General features: G+C 34.4%; 1 protein-coding gene across 1 annotated transcript in view; it reads right to left on the bottom strand.

Moving 5' to 3' along the window:
• SLCO1B3 (solute carrier organic anion transporter family member 1B3) overlaps positions 1-9,813 on the bottom strand; it is an 83,994-nt gene extending 74,181 nt beyond the window's left edge. Inside the window, exons 1-2 of the mRNA XM_006155085.3 lie at positions 9,755-9,813; positions 3,150-3,298 (exon numbers count right to left, since the gene is read on the bottom strand). Of these exons, the coding sequence (XP_006155147.2) occupies positions 3,150-3,233 (84 nt within the window). The 5' untranslated portion in view covers positions 3,234-3,298; positions 9,755-9,813. The remainder of the gene's footprint in view (positions 1-3,149; positions 3,299-9,754) is intronic.
• Positions 9,814-15,887: the final 6,074 nt, after the last annotated feature.

The following is a 15,887-nucleotide window of genomic DNA, read 5'->3' on the forward strand; positions in this document are numbered from 1 at the left end:
AAAGAATCAAAAAATGTTATTACTCAAATATGTTCTTATCCATTTGCATTTTTATACATTTCTATTTATTTAGTCTATATGTGAAAATTAGTGAAAACATATATTTGTGAGTGTACATGAACATAAACAAGTTTAAGAATTCCATGGTTGCTTCACACTGAATGATTTGTCTTAAAGGCATCTTTTCAAAACATGGAATGGGGAAAATCCTTAAGTAATCCACTCACAGGACCAGCAGATGGTGTAGCAGTTAGGCCACTGGACTCCCACATGGCTAACTGTGGTTTGAGTCCTTGACCCAGTGGTTTGGAAATCACACAAGGCACATGTGCATGTGTGCCCAAGATTCCAGGAGGAGAATGGAGGAGAAGGGATTGTAGCATGGCCATCCCCCCTGGGGAGGTAACTTCTCATTTTCCCTCTCACTGTCTCTCTCTCTCTCTTTTTCCTGTGTGTACATGTGCTCTAAGGCAAAAACCTCTTAGAAAAAGAAGTCAACTCACAAATTCTCCCTTACCATATCATCCTGAGGGTACAAATATTATGGAAATTCAATTTCTTTAACAATATAGAGTTGAGAGCACAGGATTTGGAATCAGACTGAGTTCAGTGGATCTTGGCTGTACCACATATTAGTTTAGGGACCTAGAGGAAGACATTTGCTATCTATACCTAGTTTTTTCACCTGTAAAAGGGAGATTATAGTATCTGGTTGATAGAACTGTGAGTAGAGAATAAATCCATTAGCAGAAGTATACATTAGATTAGTATCTCTCATACAGTAAGAGCTCAGTAAATGTTAGTTACTGTTATTATGTTTCTCTGGTCTTTACTGGACTATGGGTGATGTGCTTCTCACACAATCTCTAAATTCTCTAACTTCAGGTTCTCCAAATATACTGTAAGAGGCCACTCTGGAAATCTTACTGCTTCAGCCATCTTCTCATTTTGCTATGCATGGGAAAGTGAAATCACTGTAACAGTATTTAAAAGAGGAATAATCCAGCAAATCATAATACCCCTATGATAGAATGCAACTCGGTTGTATTAACCAATACTTTTTTCCTTGTGACTGCCATTCTGTTTAAATATTATTCAAATATTTCATCAGAACAAGCTTTACCAGTAATCTCTGAAAACAAACATACCTCATGTTCCCTGGACAAAGTTAAAAGGAAACTTAGATAACATAATCACAATTGAGATTGACTTCTGAAGGTTTTAGTTAGATAAAACAGACTTTGGCTAAGTGACAAACTTAAAATATTGCTAAAAATGTGATGACTGATTTTTTCAGATTTTCCCCATAAGGGTTTTAAGGCATCAACTTTGGATCAGGAGTTTTTGACTTACAAGGTAATTTCAAGGAAATTTCCTCCTGTAACACTGTGCTCAAGGAGTGCTTTTTCCTCTTTTTAAAAATGCCAGTGTCAATAATTTCTAGTTACATATATATGTATATTACCCCTATTTCTGACCCTCTGCCCTTTCCCACCCTCTTCCAACATAATGATGATAACATGCATGATTAAGCCAGTATGCAGTATATTCTGTATGGGAAATCATATTTTATATGCCGTGATGATGCTTAGGGAATGAATGTAAATTAATTTTAAAAAGTTTCATAAATAAATAAATTCAATAAAAAAGAATAAATGGAATAGCACATCTGACATATATTAGGTGCTCAATAAAATTAGGAAAGTTAATTTTCTTTTCACATTCCTGCAAACTTCCTTCATGAAATCTTAACAGGTTATACCAAATAAATCTTAAGCTTGTTTATTCTTGTTCAAAGTTACATAATTGATTATATATACACACACACACACACACACATTCATTTCACTTGCAATGGCAAATATACCATTTTTATTTAATATTGGAAGGCAATATAATGAAGTGAAAATATACCCAAGTATTAAAGTTTAAATTAATATCTGAAAAAAATGCCAGTGTCGTTTAATGCTCCACAGTCTTATAACAACAGCAAGAGGCTGTTATTACTTTTATCATTTTGCAAATGAAAAATTTCAAAGACTTTTTCTAAGTCACCTAGTAGGTCTCTGGACCAGGCCTTCTGTTTACTGCAGATTTCTTTCTCATCAGATTATATTACTTAAATTATCAGAGTAAAAATGTTCCTGTTGGGACTAGCAGGTGGAGTAAGGGTTATATTTTGGGACAAGCAGTTGGAGTAAGGGTTATGTCACTGGACTCTCACGTAGTTGAGTGCAGTTTGAGTCCCGAACCCTGTGGCTTAAAACTCATGCGTGTGTGTGCATGCCCCAAATCCAGAGAGAATGGAGGAGAAGGGATTATGGTGTGCCCATCCCTCCGGGTGGTGATTTCTCACTTTCTGTTCCTCTGTCTCTCTCTGTCCCTCTGCCAAGCACACGTGCCCTATAGCAAAATATCTCTCTCTCGCTGAAAAAAAAATAAAGAGCTTCTCTTTAAAAAGAATATTGAAATAGGTCAAGATAACAACATGATTTCCAAGACTTTAATCATCTCAGTTTATATATTAATTCTAAGAATATTCTTTTCTAAATTACTTATTGCACATCTTTTATTTTAATCGCATTTACAATTATTTCTTGATTCACCAAGAATCAAAGAGAACATATTAAATATTTTAAATTTTAATATTAGTAATCACTTTAACATCAGAAATATCACCAAAGTAATATCATAATAATATGTAGAGTGATTTAAATAAAAATATAGATCATTTTGTTACTATTTTAATATATGTTTCCATTAATGATTCTAATTTGAAATATAATATTCTTTTTTTTTTTTAGTGGTTTTTGCTATAGGTCGCATGTGCTTGCCAGAAAGAAAGAGAGAGACAGAGAGGCAGAAAGTGAGAAATCCATCCCCCCACCAGGGGATGGCCACACTGCAATCCCTTCTCCTCTATTCTCCTCTCAGGATCTTGGGCACACATGCACATGCACCTGGCATGAGTTTAAGCCACCAGGTCCAGGACTAGAACTGTGGTCAGATACATGGGAGTCCAGTGACATAACCATTACGCCAACTGCTTGTCCCGAAATATAATATTCTTTTAACAACTGGTTGCCTTTTATATAAATCAGAATTTCCCATTCATTTATTTTAGTTTGAAAACATGAAATTCATCCCACCTTGAATCCATCGCAGCATCTAGGCTTTTTCTTCTTGGAAGATTGGGTCCCTGTTGTCTTATTCAAACATTGATTTTGATCCATAATTGAACTAAAAATATCATATGAATGTTTTCAATTATTGTTGATGCTTCATTTAAAATGATAACCTATTCAAGAAAAAATAGTACATATTATTTCACTTTAACAACATATTTAGAAATAAGAAAAGCCATAAGGTTAACATCAACAACTCAATTACTAATCTCATTTAGGGGCTACTATGTCCTGACTGAGTTCATAAATGCTGGACACAGAAGGAGGGAAAAGACATCCAAAGTTCTTACCTTAGTTATAGAGATAAATTTGTTGGGAAAAATTTGAAAGAAGTAAGATAATGCAAAATTATACAAAATATAATATAAACCAAAAATTTTAATTATATATATTATTTTATATTTTCAGTATATTCAGATTAAGATATTTATTAAAGAAAATTTATGTTTAATGCTTTTTTATAAAAATTTTACAAATTGTCCAATGGTGTCTTACACATAGAAGATACTCAAAATGGATGGAAAAATACTGTAATAAATTGTAACTAGAATGTACTAAGAGAGTTTCAGAGGAGATACATATATATACACATATATCTAAAATTTTTCTTCCCTTTTTCTTTTTTTTTCCTATTCCTTTTCCTTTTCTTTTTGCCTTTCTCACATTTATGCTCGGTTTTCATACACTGATTTTCTAGACAGGTCTAGGTGCTCAGGAGTCAACTATCTAAATACTTTAAGGGTCAGATTAATACTGATTTTTAACTGAATCAGTTGCGCAAAGGGAAAAAAAGGTACTATTTATAGACTGCAGGGCACCTTCTCTATTCCTTTGATAGCTCAGATTTAACTCCAAAAAATAGGAAAAAAGTATAATCCATCAGATGGCCACAAACCACCCCAGAAGCACAACAAATATGAGAAATGAAGAAAATATCTCTCCTCTAATGGAAAATAATAATTCCTCTTCCTTCAGAAAGAATACAAGGGAACACATGAAAATATCAGATAGAAAATTTAAAATATTCATAATGACAAAGGTAACAGAGATGCAAGAGAATAGAGACAACAGACTCCTGAAGATGCAGGAGAAGAGACACTGAGTTCCAGGAGGTAAAGAAGTTATTGCATGATATGAAAGAGGAGATACACATCATAAAAAAGAATCAAATGAAATATTTAGAGATGTGGGCTGTAATAAAGGAAATCAAAACTTCCTTTGAAATATCAAAAGCAGATTAGATCACGCAGAAGATCGAATCTCAGATGTAGAAGATAGAACCTCTGACCTAGAAAAATTCACCAAGAAGATTGAAATACACCCCTTCCCCAAAATGAGAGTAACATATGAGTAATGCTAGATACCATTAAATGCCCAAATATCTGGATCATCAGGATCTCAGAAGGTGAAGAAACTAATAAAGGTATGTATAATCTATTTCATGAAATCCTGGAAGAAAGCTTCCCAAACCTAGAGAGGCACTCAAATATCCTGACCCAAGAAATACAAAGGACCCCACATAGAATCGACCCAAGAAGATCTTCCCTGAGGTACATCATAGCCAGACTGACCAAAACCACAGACAGACAAGATACTAAAATTGGCAAGAGAGAAACGTCAAGTTACTTTCAAAAGATATCCCATAAGGCTAACGTTGGACCTCTCACCCAAAATGATGCAAGCAAAGAAAGAATGGGAAAATATATTCAAAGTGTTAAGTGAAAACCAATTTCAACCAAGAATATTATACCCAGCAAGATTATCTTTCATATGGGGGGAAAAAAAAAGACAAAAATATTCTCAGATAAACAAAACCTGAAAGAATTTAACAACAGCAGAACAGCTCTCCAATAACTGCTGAAGGGAGTGCTATACCAGAAAAACTAAAGTCGGAAACACAGAAATAAGAGTACAAGAAACAACCCAGAGAATAGCCAGCCAAATGGTAGGGCCAAGTCTGGAGCTGAATGCTAATTTTCAGAGTTTAAATGGAAAGATCGGACCACAGTAACACTGCAAATTCAATAGAAGAGAGATTAATTATGTAAGTCTGAACTAGTGAAATAGATTTTATTTTTCACTTTAGACTAAAACATTACTGATTTTCTTCAGTGCTTTGATTTTCATATTTAAGGATTTTTGTCTTCTCTTGAACTGTTGTTAGGTTCATTTACCTACTATTTTAACTGAATCCTAACCTGTTTTTTAGCTTTGAGTTTTAAGCAAATTTCTCTTAACATTTTTAAATTTTGATTATTAAAACTAAAACTTTTTTTAAATTAAAAAATGCATTAAAAATACCTATTAATATCTATTTAATGACTGAGTAAGCTCTATAGCTCCAGCGAGGTGCTGCTTATAGTATGTTCACTTTACTCACTGAAGTTTATGCCTAAAATCAGACATATGTTCATAAGTATGTATATATCAGTTGTGTTTGCTATTGAGAGTTTTAAATTAATTAAGATCTTTAGTGAATCAATAAAATGTGAAAAAAAGGTATGGAGAACAACTGTACATACCACAGACAGTGTGGGAGAAGGGGGGCAGTTGGCAGAAGGTTAGAGGTAGGGAATCAAGAGGGGAAAATAAAGCAAAATATGTAAGAAACAATAAATAGAAAATTATTTGTTCATTAAAAAAAGAAAGTTGATAGAAAATAGAATGAAAGTCCAAATGTATTTTGGGGCAAAAAATTTTGAAATTAAGAATGAAATTTTAAAGTTACTTGAAAGAAATTATAGCAACAACAACAAAACCTCTCCAGAATCATTGGGATACAGCAAAAGTACTCAGAAGGGGAAGTTTATAGCAATTAGTTTTCACAAGGAAAAATATAGGAAGATGGTAAATAAATAACTTAGCAATGCATCCAAAGGAACTTGAAAACCAAAAATGAAAACTCTAGAAGTAACAGAAGAAAAGAAATAATCAAGATTAGAGCAGAAATAAATTAAATAGAGAATAAAAGAATGATACAAAATATCAATGAAACAAAAATAAAATTGACAACCTATTAGCTAGATAAACTAAGAAAAATAGTGATGATCCAGATCAATAAAACCAGAAATGAAAAAGGTACTATTATAACAGACAACACAGAGTATAATCATAGTCTAATGAACATTATGAATAAATATATGCCAACAAATTGGAAAACCCAAAAGGGATGGCTGAATTTAGACACATAAAATACACATGTATTGAATCTAGAAAAAAGAAAAGTCTGAATAAATCAATAAGCAATGAAGCCAAATCAGTAATGAATTTTCTCTCAACAACAACAAAAAAGTCAGGTCCTGATTAATTCACGGCTGGTTTTTACAAAAAAGAAAAATTAACACCAATTCTCCTCAAATTATTTGTAAAGATACAAATGGAAGGAATCTTCTCAAACTCATTTTTATGAAGATTTCATCATCTGATACCAAAAGGACTTAAGAATAAAAGGAAACTGCAGACTAATATCCCTGATGAATATTGCTAAAAGAAAAATTCTCAACAGAATACTATCAAATTGAATTCAAAAGCACATTAAAAAGATTATATACCATAACCAAGTAGGTTTTATCCCACAGATGTGAGGATAATTCAAATGTGCAAAACAATAAATGTATTACATCATATTAAGAGAAGGAAAGATAAAAGTCATATGATCATTTCAATTGATGCAGAAAATATATGTGATAAAACTTCCCTTCATGATGAAGATTCTCAACAAAATAGGTATAGAGGGTATATTTCTTAAAACATAAAAGCCATATATAACAAATCCATAGCTGATATCATACTGAATAGGGAAAAGCTGAAATATTTCCTACTAAAAAATGGAATAAGACAAGATCGTCTTTCTCCACTCTTTCTTGACATATAGTATTGGAAATCCTAGCTAATGGAATCAGACAAGGGTGTGAAATAAAAGTCATTCAAATAGCAAAGGAAGAAATGAAATTGTCCTTATTTGTAGATAACATGATTATATACACAGAAAGTGTAAAAGGATCTCTGAAAATAAACCCTAGAAGTGATATATGCATTCAATAAAGTGGTAGGATACAAAATCAATATATAAAAATCTAGCTTCTACAAAAATATACAAAATCAATATACGCAAATACACCAACAATGAACAGATTGAGGCAGGATTGAGGGAAGAAATCCCATTTAGAAAAGCCACATACACACATAAAACTGTAAGAATGAATACAACTGAAGCACTGAAAAATCTACAATGAAAACCTGAAAAAAGAAATTGAAAAAAAAATGGAAAGACATCCCTCATTCTTAGAAGAATCACTATAACATAAATGTCCATACTACCCACATTAATTAATAAATTTAATACAAGTCCTATGAAATTACTAGTGACTTCTTCATAGGAATAGAAAAAAAAATACAAAAATTTGTATGGAATTATGAAAGAGTCTGTATCACCAAGGCAACAGCATAAAAGGAATAAAGTTGAAGCATCTCATTACCTTAAGATATATTACAAAGCTAGAATAATGGTCATTTAAAAAAATAATATTAATTTTTCATAAATCTTTTGAAGACCCCTTGCATAACACACACTTTTAATCCTGTAGTTGTAGGTCTCACTGACTTGCAAGATAGCTAGTCCTTTTAGCTTCAGACTTTTCTTTCTTTTTCTAATTAACAAATATTCTTGATAGCTTGAAGGCTGTTATCTCACCCAGCCTTATTTATTTCCATTGGTTAATTTCTAATTGTCCTGTGTCCCAATCTTCTTCCTATCCTATGCATATTGTGTTTATTCTCAGAATCTGTCAAAGATTACTTGAACCATACAAAATACAATTCATAATTCTATTTGAGAATCTTCACAACTAAATTCACCCCTTACTTTTAATCTCATGTCACAATACACCCATAAGCACCCTCAGACATTTAAGATCACTATCCAAAGAAGAAAGATTTGTGTTTTCTACATGTTTTTTTCCCAGTTCGTAATATCCTTCTTAATGATACCCACTTACAGCCAGCTGAAATAATTACTCGCGCACAATTGTGGGAGAATATACCCATAAGTCATTACTTTTTTTTCTATATTTTCCCTCCTTTTAGACAGACTACTATTCCATTCCTCTTTCCTAGAGCTTGAGATACAATGCCCAGCCAGATAATTGGAAATGTAGACACTATTTCCATCTCAGGAAAGTTAAATAGTAGGAAGTAACTACAATGTAAGTAGAGAGCTGGCAATATCAATTTAGGCTTGACTAAATACTATACTTTAAATTTTTTTCTTTTTTGTCAGAGGGCACATGTGTTTGCCAGAGACCAAGAGAGAGATAACTTCTCCACCATCTGGCATGGTTATCTACAATCCCTTTTATTTCTCCTGTTGGACTTTGGGCATGCATGCACATACACCTGGGATGTTTTTCAGGTCACTGGGTCCAGAATTTGAAGCTCTTCTTTGTCATGTAGGATCCAGATGGCTGGCCCCAAATACTATTTCTTCTTCACTATGTATTTTAAGCCTAATTTGGGGGCTTTGAACATAGTTTTCCCTTAATATATTTCTTTTCCTAGGAGCTTCAAGTGACTAACATATAAAAGACTTTTGGTGATGCAATGTTGCTAAGAAAGGGTGACAGGCATTTGGATGTAGCACTGCAACTCTTCCCTAAACAGAACTGCCCAGTTCTTCCTACTTTGATTGGGGTACAGGGAAAGGAAGACCAACTTCTGCTTATCTGTGTCAAACTTTTACTATTTCAAGGGACATAAAAAGCAGTGCAGATCAGGTGACCATGTTTCTCACATGTCTAGGGAACTGAAGAGGAAAAAATGAAAATAACATTACTAACTTCTTAGACTTCTAAGGCGAGGGCTTCTCCCATCCTGTCCTATGTTCCCAATAATAAATATTGTCCTATCAGTCACCTCCTTGGACTGATGCAAGAAACTAATATTTATTGGCCCCTTAGTATGTGCCAAAAACTGTGCTGCTCAGACCTTTTATATTTTTCATTTCTTATTCTCAGAGATAAGATTTTTTTTTCCCCTTGCCCTGAGTAAATCTTGAATCACCACAAAGATAGTAGAGGTGGTTGACTTAGACACACATTCTACTTATGTTTGCCAACTAACTTTGCACACCCCCATATCAGTTTAAAATAGAATCAAAGAAGTAGGAAGTATAGTCTAATAATTTTATGCAGTTGATGAAAATAATTGCCTTGTAGCATATTTTGAGAAGGTAAGTAGAGTTCCATTTTTTCAGACTTGAAGTTCCATTTGTTTAGAAGGCAATATAAATAGGATTCTCAACTTTATTTCTAAATTATAGATGTTTGCTTTTTAAATACTTTTGAATTTATAGAAGTACTCACTTATCTTGTAGAGTATATAAACCTGAGGCCCATTTATCTCCAAGAGAGATATTTAATAGGTTTAGAGGGCTTAGATTATAAATGTACAAAAGACAAAAAGCATAGCATATATTATATTTCTCATGGCCATAAAGACATTTTGCCCTGTAATTTGTGGAAGATTTTTACATGGAAGAAATGTTGAAATTAGAGAATCTCAACAGTTCTTACCTGGACTTAGAATCCTACAGCAACTGCGACAAGTCCACTGTTTACCTGTGAAATCGCTCTTTAAATAGTTGACTTTTATCTTTTTATCAGTCTGATGATGATTAACCATCTTAGGTCTTTGTCACAGAAAAATAAGAGAAAATTACCCAGGTTATCCTAGGATTTCACTCCAAACTCCTATATTTTAAATGCTATATTAAAGCATTCTCAAAAGTTCTGCATTATCTGGTGTTAATGTTAAAAACACACAATCTGGGAAGGACTTGTGTCTGTCTATTCAATTAAGTTGGTAGCATAAGACTTTTTTCTTTAGAAGTACAAGTACAGCAAATTATCGAGGGTGTTTAAAACTGTTCCAAATAGAACTGATTTCAAGACAACTTTAAAAATGTATCAGCAGGTTATGCTAAGCATTCACTTTGCTTGGTACTTGGGTACAAATCTAATATGATGTAGATTGGATGTCTTGAAATAATAAAGTGTCAGCTCATTACAAGATAGGTCTTCTAAATGACAATTGTCAAGATAGCTTTGCACAATAGATCCCTTACATCAAAGTTTTAGGCAACAGTGGCCACACAATTCCTTGTATTAACTTTATTTTTAGAGAAGGGAAGAGCTTACCCCAGTTGAAAGTTTTCTTATCTAGGGAGTAACTTTAATAATTTCAGTAACACACATTTTTGATTCCCTATTATACCTTCGAAATTGGGCTCGGTTCTAGAAGTATACTAATTTAAATAAAGTACAGTCTCTTCTCTCACATGAATATCTGAAAAAAAAAGAAGGTGAGATGCATCGGACAAAGTGAGAATACATTTATTAAAAAGCCCTTATCATTCCTCCAGGACTATTAATGAAACTACAGCTATGCATACCCAATTTCTATGTCTTGGTTATCTGATAGATAAGTTATAGTCCTGGTTAATTCTTGGAAGTATTGCAATCATGGGAAGAATCAAAGAGTGAGAAGTGGGAGAATTAGAAATTGTGAGAGACTGAGACATGTAAATTTGGGTCAAGGAAAGTTAGGGTAGAGGTCCACAAATAGTCCTCTGCTGAGTTGGAATCCACCTGGGCATTGGATCTTTGTCAAAATACCAATCCAGCTGGACCAACAGATGGAGTAATGGTTGTGAAACTGGACTCCTACATGATTGACCACAGTTGGAGTCCCAGACCCGGAGTCTTGAAACTCATGCCAGGTGTGTGTGCATGCATGGCCAAAGTCCTGGGAGGAGATTGAAGAAGGGATTGCAGCATGATAATCCCCCCTAGGGGTTTATTTCTCACTTTCTGTCTCTTTTGTCTGTCCAGTGAGTGCACACGGCCTGTAGCAAAAATCTCTCAAAAAAAAAAAAAAAATCCAGCTACACAGCCAGGATCTTCTGATTCAGTAGACCAGGAACTATGCTTTTATAAAAATAAGCATTACAGTTAATTTTTATATGGTCCCAGATTTCTAGAGCCATAGTATCAGAAATACAAAATGTTTTCTGCTATTTTTATGGACTTGCTTTCATTCAGAATGGAAATACAGCTTGGATGATTTTATGTTAATGATTCTTTCCTCAAGTATCCATTCTAGCCAAGCCGTATCAACTTATTTGGAGACAAATATACAGAAAGAAAGAAAATGAAACAGTACAAGTGAATTGAGAGTATTTCTAAGCCCTAAACCAAAGGTGTCAGTGCTCAAATTCTGGAGTGTTTTTAGAGATTAAAGAGCATTTTCTATACCCTTCATTCTTCCAAACTGTTCAAGTAATTAAACTGCTCTTCTTGTGCTACTTATAGAGAAAAAATAGTCAGAGGAAAGACATTGCAATAGTTATTTTAAGATCAATAGTATGCTAACAGTCAAGAATCAATAGAATTGCATAATTCACTTAAAACCATCTGTTCTATTTATTTCATAGATAACTATCACCATTCTGATGAAATATCATAGTCTTTGAAGTCTGATGAACTCTGATGCTGTAAGTAAAATTCCCTTTACCTTTAGCCTCTTTGAAAATTCCTCCCTTACTTTCTTACTCTAGCTGAACTCAGCCCTTCCAAGCAGACTCTGCCTCTCCTGCAGCTGTGATAAACAGGGGCTGCTGCTTCTCGGTATTGATCCAAACCAGATGGACTTGTTTCCAATTTGCCTCATCTTGTTATTTCCTTTCTACTTTCCCTCCCTATCCCCTCAGAATCTGTAGTTTTGAATCTCATGCCAGAAGACCTATCCCTCTTCTTACTGGAAGCATTTACCAAACCTTTGAGTTATTTCTACTCATTCCATGACAGTTTTAACTCTTGGATCAAAGATAATATCTCTAAGTATTACTGCTATTATAACTATTGATTCCAATGACTATGAAGACTATCCTCATTCTCTGGCTTTTAAGCTCTTTAAACAATTGTTTTCTGATTATCTTGGTTTCTAACCATTCCTATAGGTATGTCTTAGGCTTTGTCACTCCAATAACTGCAATCCCTTCATGATAGTTTCAAAAATTGGCCACCACTGCTTATCTTTCCAGCTCACACTTGGTAGTACCCTGGATCCAGCAATGCCTCCTCTGTCAGAACTGGTAATCCATACGTAGACTGTGCCAGAGATTCACTGTTCCTTTTCTCTCATATCCTCTTTTGCCTCCATATCTGGGGTTGACTTCATGGTCAGGGGAATCACTCTTACCCATATATCTTCAAATCGCTTTGACTCTCTATTATTATTGTAATTAATTAGCAAAATAAATCAAGTAATTAGTCGTCTGGACTCTAGATTACCAGTCTCTTAGATTACTATGCCTGTTCACCCATAGAGCTAAATGGAGCTGAAGAAAACCCTGCAACCACACTGACTTTACACTTATGACCAAGAAGTTCAAGTGAGTCTTAATTTTGCCTTGGATTCATAAGGTATTTTCCTAATCCATGTTGCTTCACTTTCCGAGTAGCTGTTTTGTACCTTAGTTCTCCTTCAAATTCTGACTATTCTTTAATATTCCCACCATCAGCTGATAGTCTATTTTACTAATAAAATAAAGATTCAAAAGCTCTCTCCATCACATCTATCTATGCAATGCACCACTGCCACACACTCTGCCTTGATGAGCTAGCTGTTCACACTCTAGTTAAGGCCAGAGTGTGGACAGTGCAACAGATTTTATTTAAAATCTGTTTTTACAAAGATACCAGATTTCTCCACCTAAAGCTCTGTTCTTATCACCATATATGTGGGGGTCGCTTTCTCATCTTCCAAAAATCCTACTTTTGACCACATTCCTTTTCCAGGTATTACTCTATTTTTGTGCTATTTTTACAGGAAAACAGTAACAACAAAACTCCTCAGAAAGGTCATCCATAATTACCATTTTCAATTTCTTTCCTCACATTCAGAGCACAGTCCAATCAGATTTTTGTTCCCAATTCATTTAACCTACTCTTGCCTAAGTCATAAATCACCTAAATGGCACATGCAATGTTTCTCATCTGACCTGATCTATCAGCAACATTTTCCAGAACTGATCATTCCCTTTTATAATAGAAATGCTTTTCAAGATGCTAATTTCTGTGGTTTTTCTCCTAATTCACTGGCTACTCCATTTATACTTCATTTACTAAATCCTTTACATACCTTTGGCTTCATTATTAGAGTGTGTCAGTATTTAGCAATTTAATTTGGGTGATATAATCTAGTCTTATGTTTTAAAATGCCGTCTAGATGTTCATAATTCCAAAATGTTTCTCTCTGGCCAGGAGCTTAGTGCTATTTTGAGATTTGGCCATTGATTGCTCACCATCTCCTTGTAGATATTTCATAGCCACCTCATACTTAGTACTTTCCAAACTGGTCTCCTCACTCTTCCCTTCTCAAATCCCTCCTAAAATATTCCCCATTTTAATAAATTATAATTCTTTCCTTCTAGGTGTGCACACACCACACCCACCCACCCACACACACACACACACACACACACACACATTAGAACCATTCTTTACTTCTTTCTTATAATAGGTTCTAATTTCAAAATATACACAAAATCTGAATAGTTGTCACAACTTCCACAGCTATTGTCTTGGTCCTGAGGTATTACAAGGACCTCTACTTACATTTCAACTTGTTTCTTTACCACTTACCACCACTCCTCCCCAACATCTGTCCCCTCTGTAAATCTCAGCACAGCAGCTAATCAAGCGAGATCAGATAATATGTCACTGCTCTACTCAAATCCCCCAATGGCTTCCTACAACATTCAGCAACTTTTTTTTAGAGATTTTTGCTATAGGGTATGTGCGCTTACCAGAGAGATAGAAAGTGAGAAACCACCTCCTCGGGGGGAGGTGGGGTGGGGAGGGGTGGCTATTTCATAATCCCTTCTTCTCCATTCTCCTCTCAGGATGTTGGGCATGCACAGGCACACACCCAGCATCAGTTTTAAGCTGCCAGATTCAGGACTCAAACCATGATTGATTATGTGGGAGTACAGTGACATAACTATTACACCATCTGCTGACCCCTCAGCTTAATTATTTTCAATGGCTTTAAGGTCCTGTAAGATACAGACCCTGTACACAGGCTATTTGTTGTTGTTCTTATCTGGAAAAATTTCCCCAGATATCTGCATAGCTCATTCCCTCACTATAGTCTAGCATCCACACAAATGGTGATATGCTATACCTCAGTGCTAGATTCTCAGTGAGTTCTTCTCTGATCAGTTTTACTTTTTCTAGAGAGATTTTTTTGCTACAAGGCATGTGTACTCACCTTAGAGACAGACAGAGAGACAGAAAGTGAGAAACCCCCCCCCTCTCTGGGGGATGACCATGCCACAATCCCTTCTCCTCCAGTCTCCTCTTAGGACTTTGTACATGCACACACACAGGCCCAACGTGAATTTTAAGCTGTTGGGTCTGGGACTTAAACCACTGTCAACTATGTGGGAGTCCAGCAATGTAACCATTATGCCCTCTGATCAGTTTTTAATATCACTCCTTCTATCTCTCCATACAGCTTTCTGTTATTTTATTTTTTCTTCATTATCCATCATCATATAAATTTTACTCCCATATTTTGTTGCTAGCCTTCTCTAGCCTCAATAACCATAATTTTATACTACTGTAAGTTCCAGAAGAACAAAGACAGATTTCTGTATTTTTATGTTCACTGATTATCTTCAGTACTTAGAATTGTGCCTGGTACTTAGTAAATATTTAATAAATATTCCTTCTAATAAATACATGAATTAAATTTCCACTTCAAGAAAACTTACAGCAATGAAGTGATGTTTAAAATAAATATTTAAACTGGAAAAATATTTAAACATGGTAAAGAAGTTGTCCGTAACTGTTGATGAAGCAGTTACCCAGCTATCTATGGACAAAGTAATTTATTACTTTGGCAAGAAATGGGGTCCAAACTCTGGACTGTGCTCAAAATGTGAGGAAATAAACTGAAAAACATAATTATAGGTGACCCTTTTAAGGAATTTGGTTAAGACAATTGTAACAGTCAACAATTCATTTTATATAGAATGAAACATGACACTGAAGCATGCAACATGATAAAATTCTTCATGAAAATTGTATCCAATATTTTTGTCTTTCCAATCTCCCTCTGGTTTCTGAGCCTACTTAGAACAAATGCTCAAGTTCTTTTTATATTCCACAAGAAACTACAGAATCTGTATCCTGGTTATCCCTCTAAAACATATTGCCTACACTTTTCTAGTTAGACATTACATCTTAACAATAAAATCCTGCTGACCTTCCATAAACATATCTTTTTATTTTTTTCCAGGACATTTCTTACATTTTTTAAATTTAATTTTCTTTTATACATTCAATCACATTATTTAGTTTACAAAGTGAATATTTTAACAGGTGAACATTTCTCCCTAGTCCAGTTGATAAAGCTATAAAATATCTTCAACAGATAATACCACATTTCTTTGTCCCATTAATGCTTTGCCTCCCTATTTTTCTTCTAAATGTCCTTCCTCAGACCCTACTCTTCCAAACACACTGTCTCTGGTATTTACATCCATTTACTGTGTTTCTGTATCCTTTAGTCAACCAGTTTCAGACATAGAGTGCGGACACTGGTATATATTAAGTGGGGACATACAATGTCTCTCCTTCG

This window comes from Tupaia chinensis, unplaced genomic scaffold, assembly GCF_000334495.1.
Source record: "Tupaia chinensis unplaced genomic scaffold, TupChi_1.0 Scaffold000434_1, whole genome shotgun sequence".
In the NCBI taxonomy this organism is placed as follows: Eukaryota; Metazoa; Chordata; class Mammalia; order Scandentia; family Tupaiidae; genus Tupaia; species Tupaia belangeri.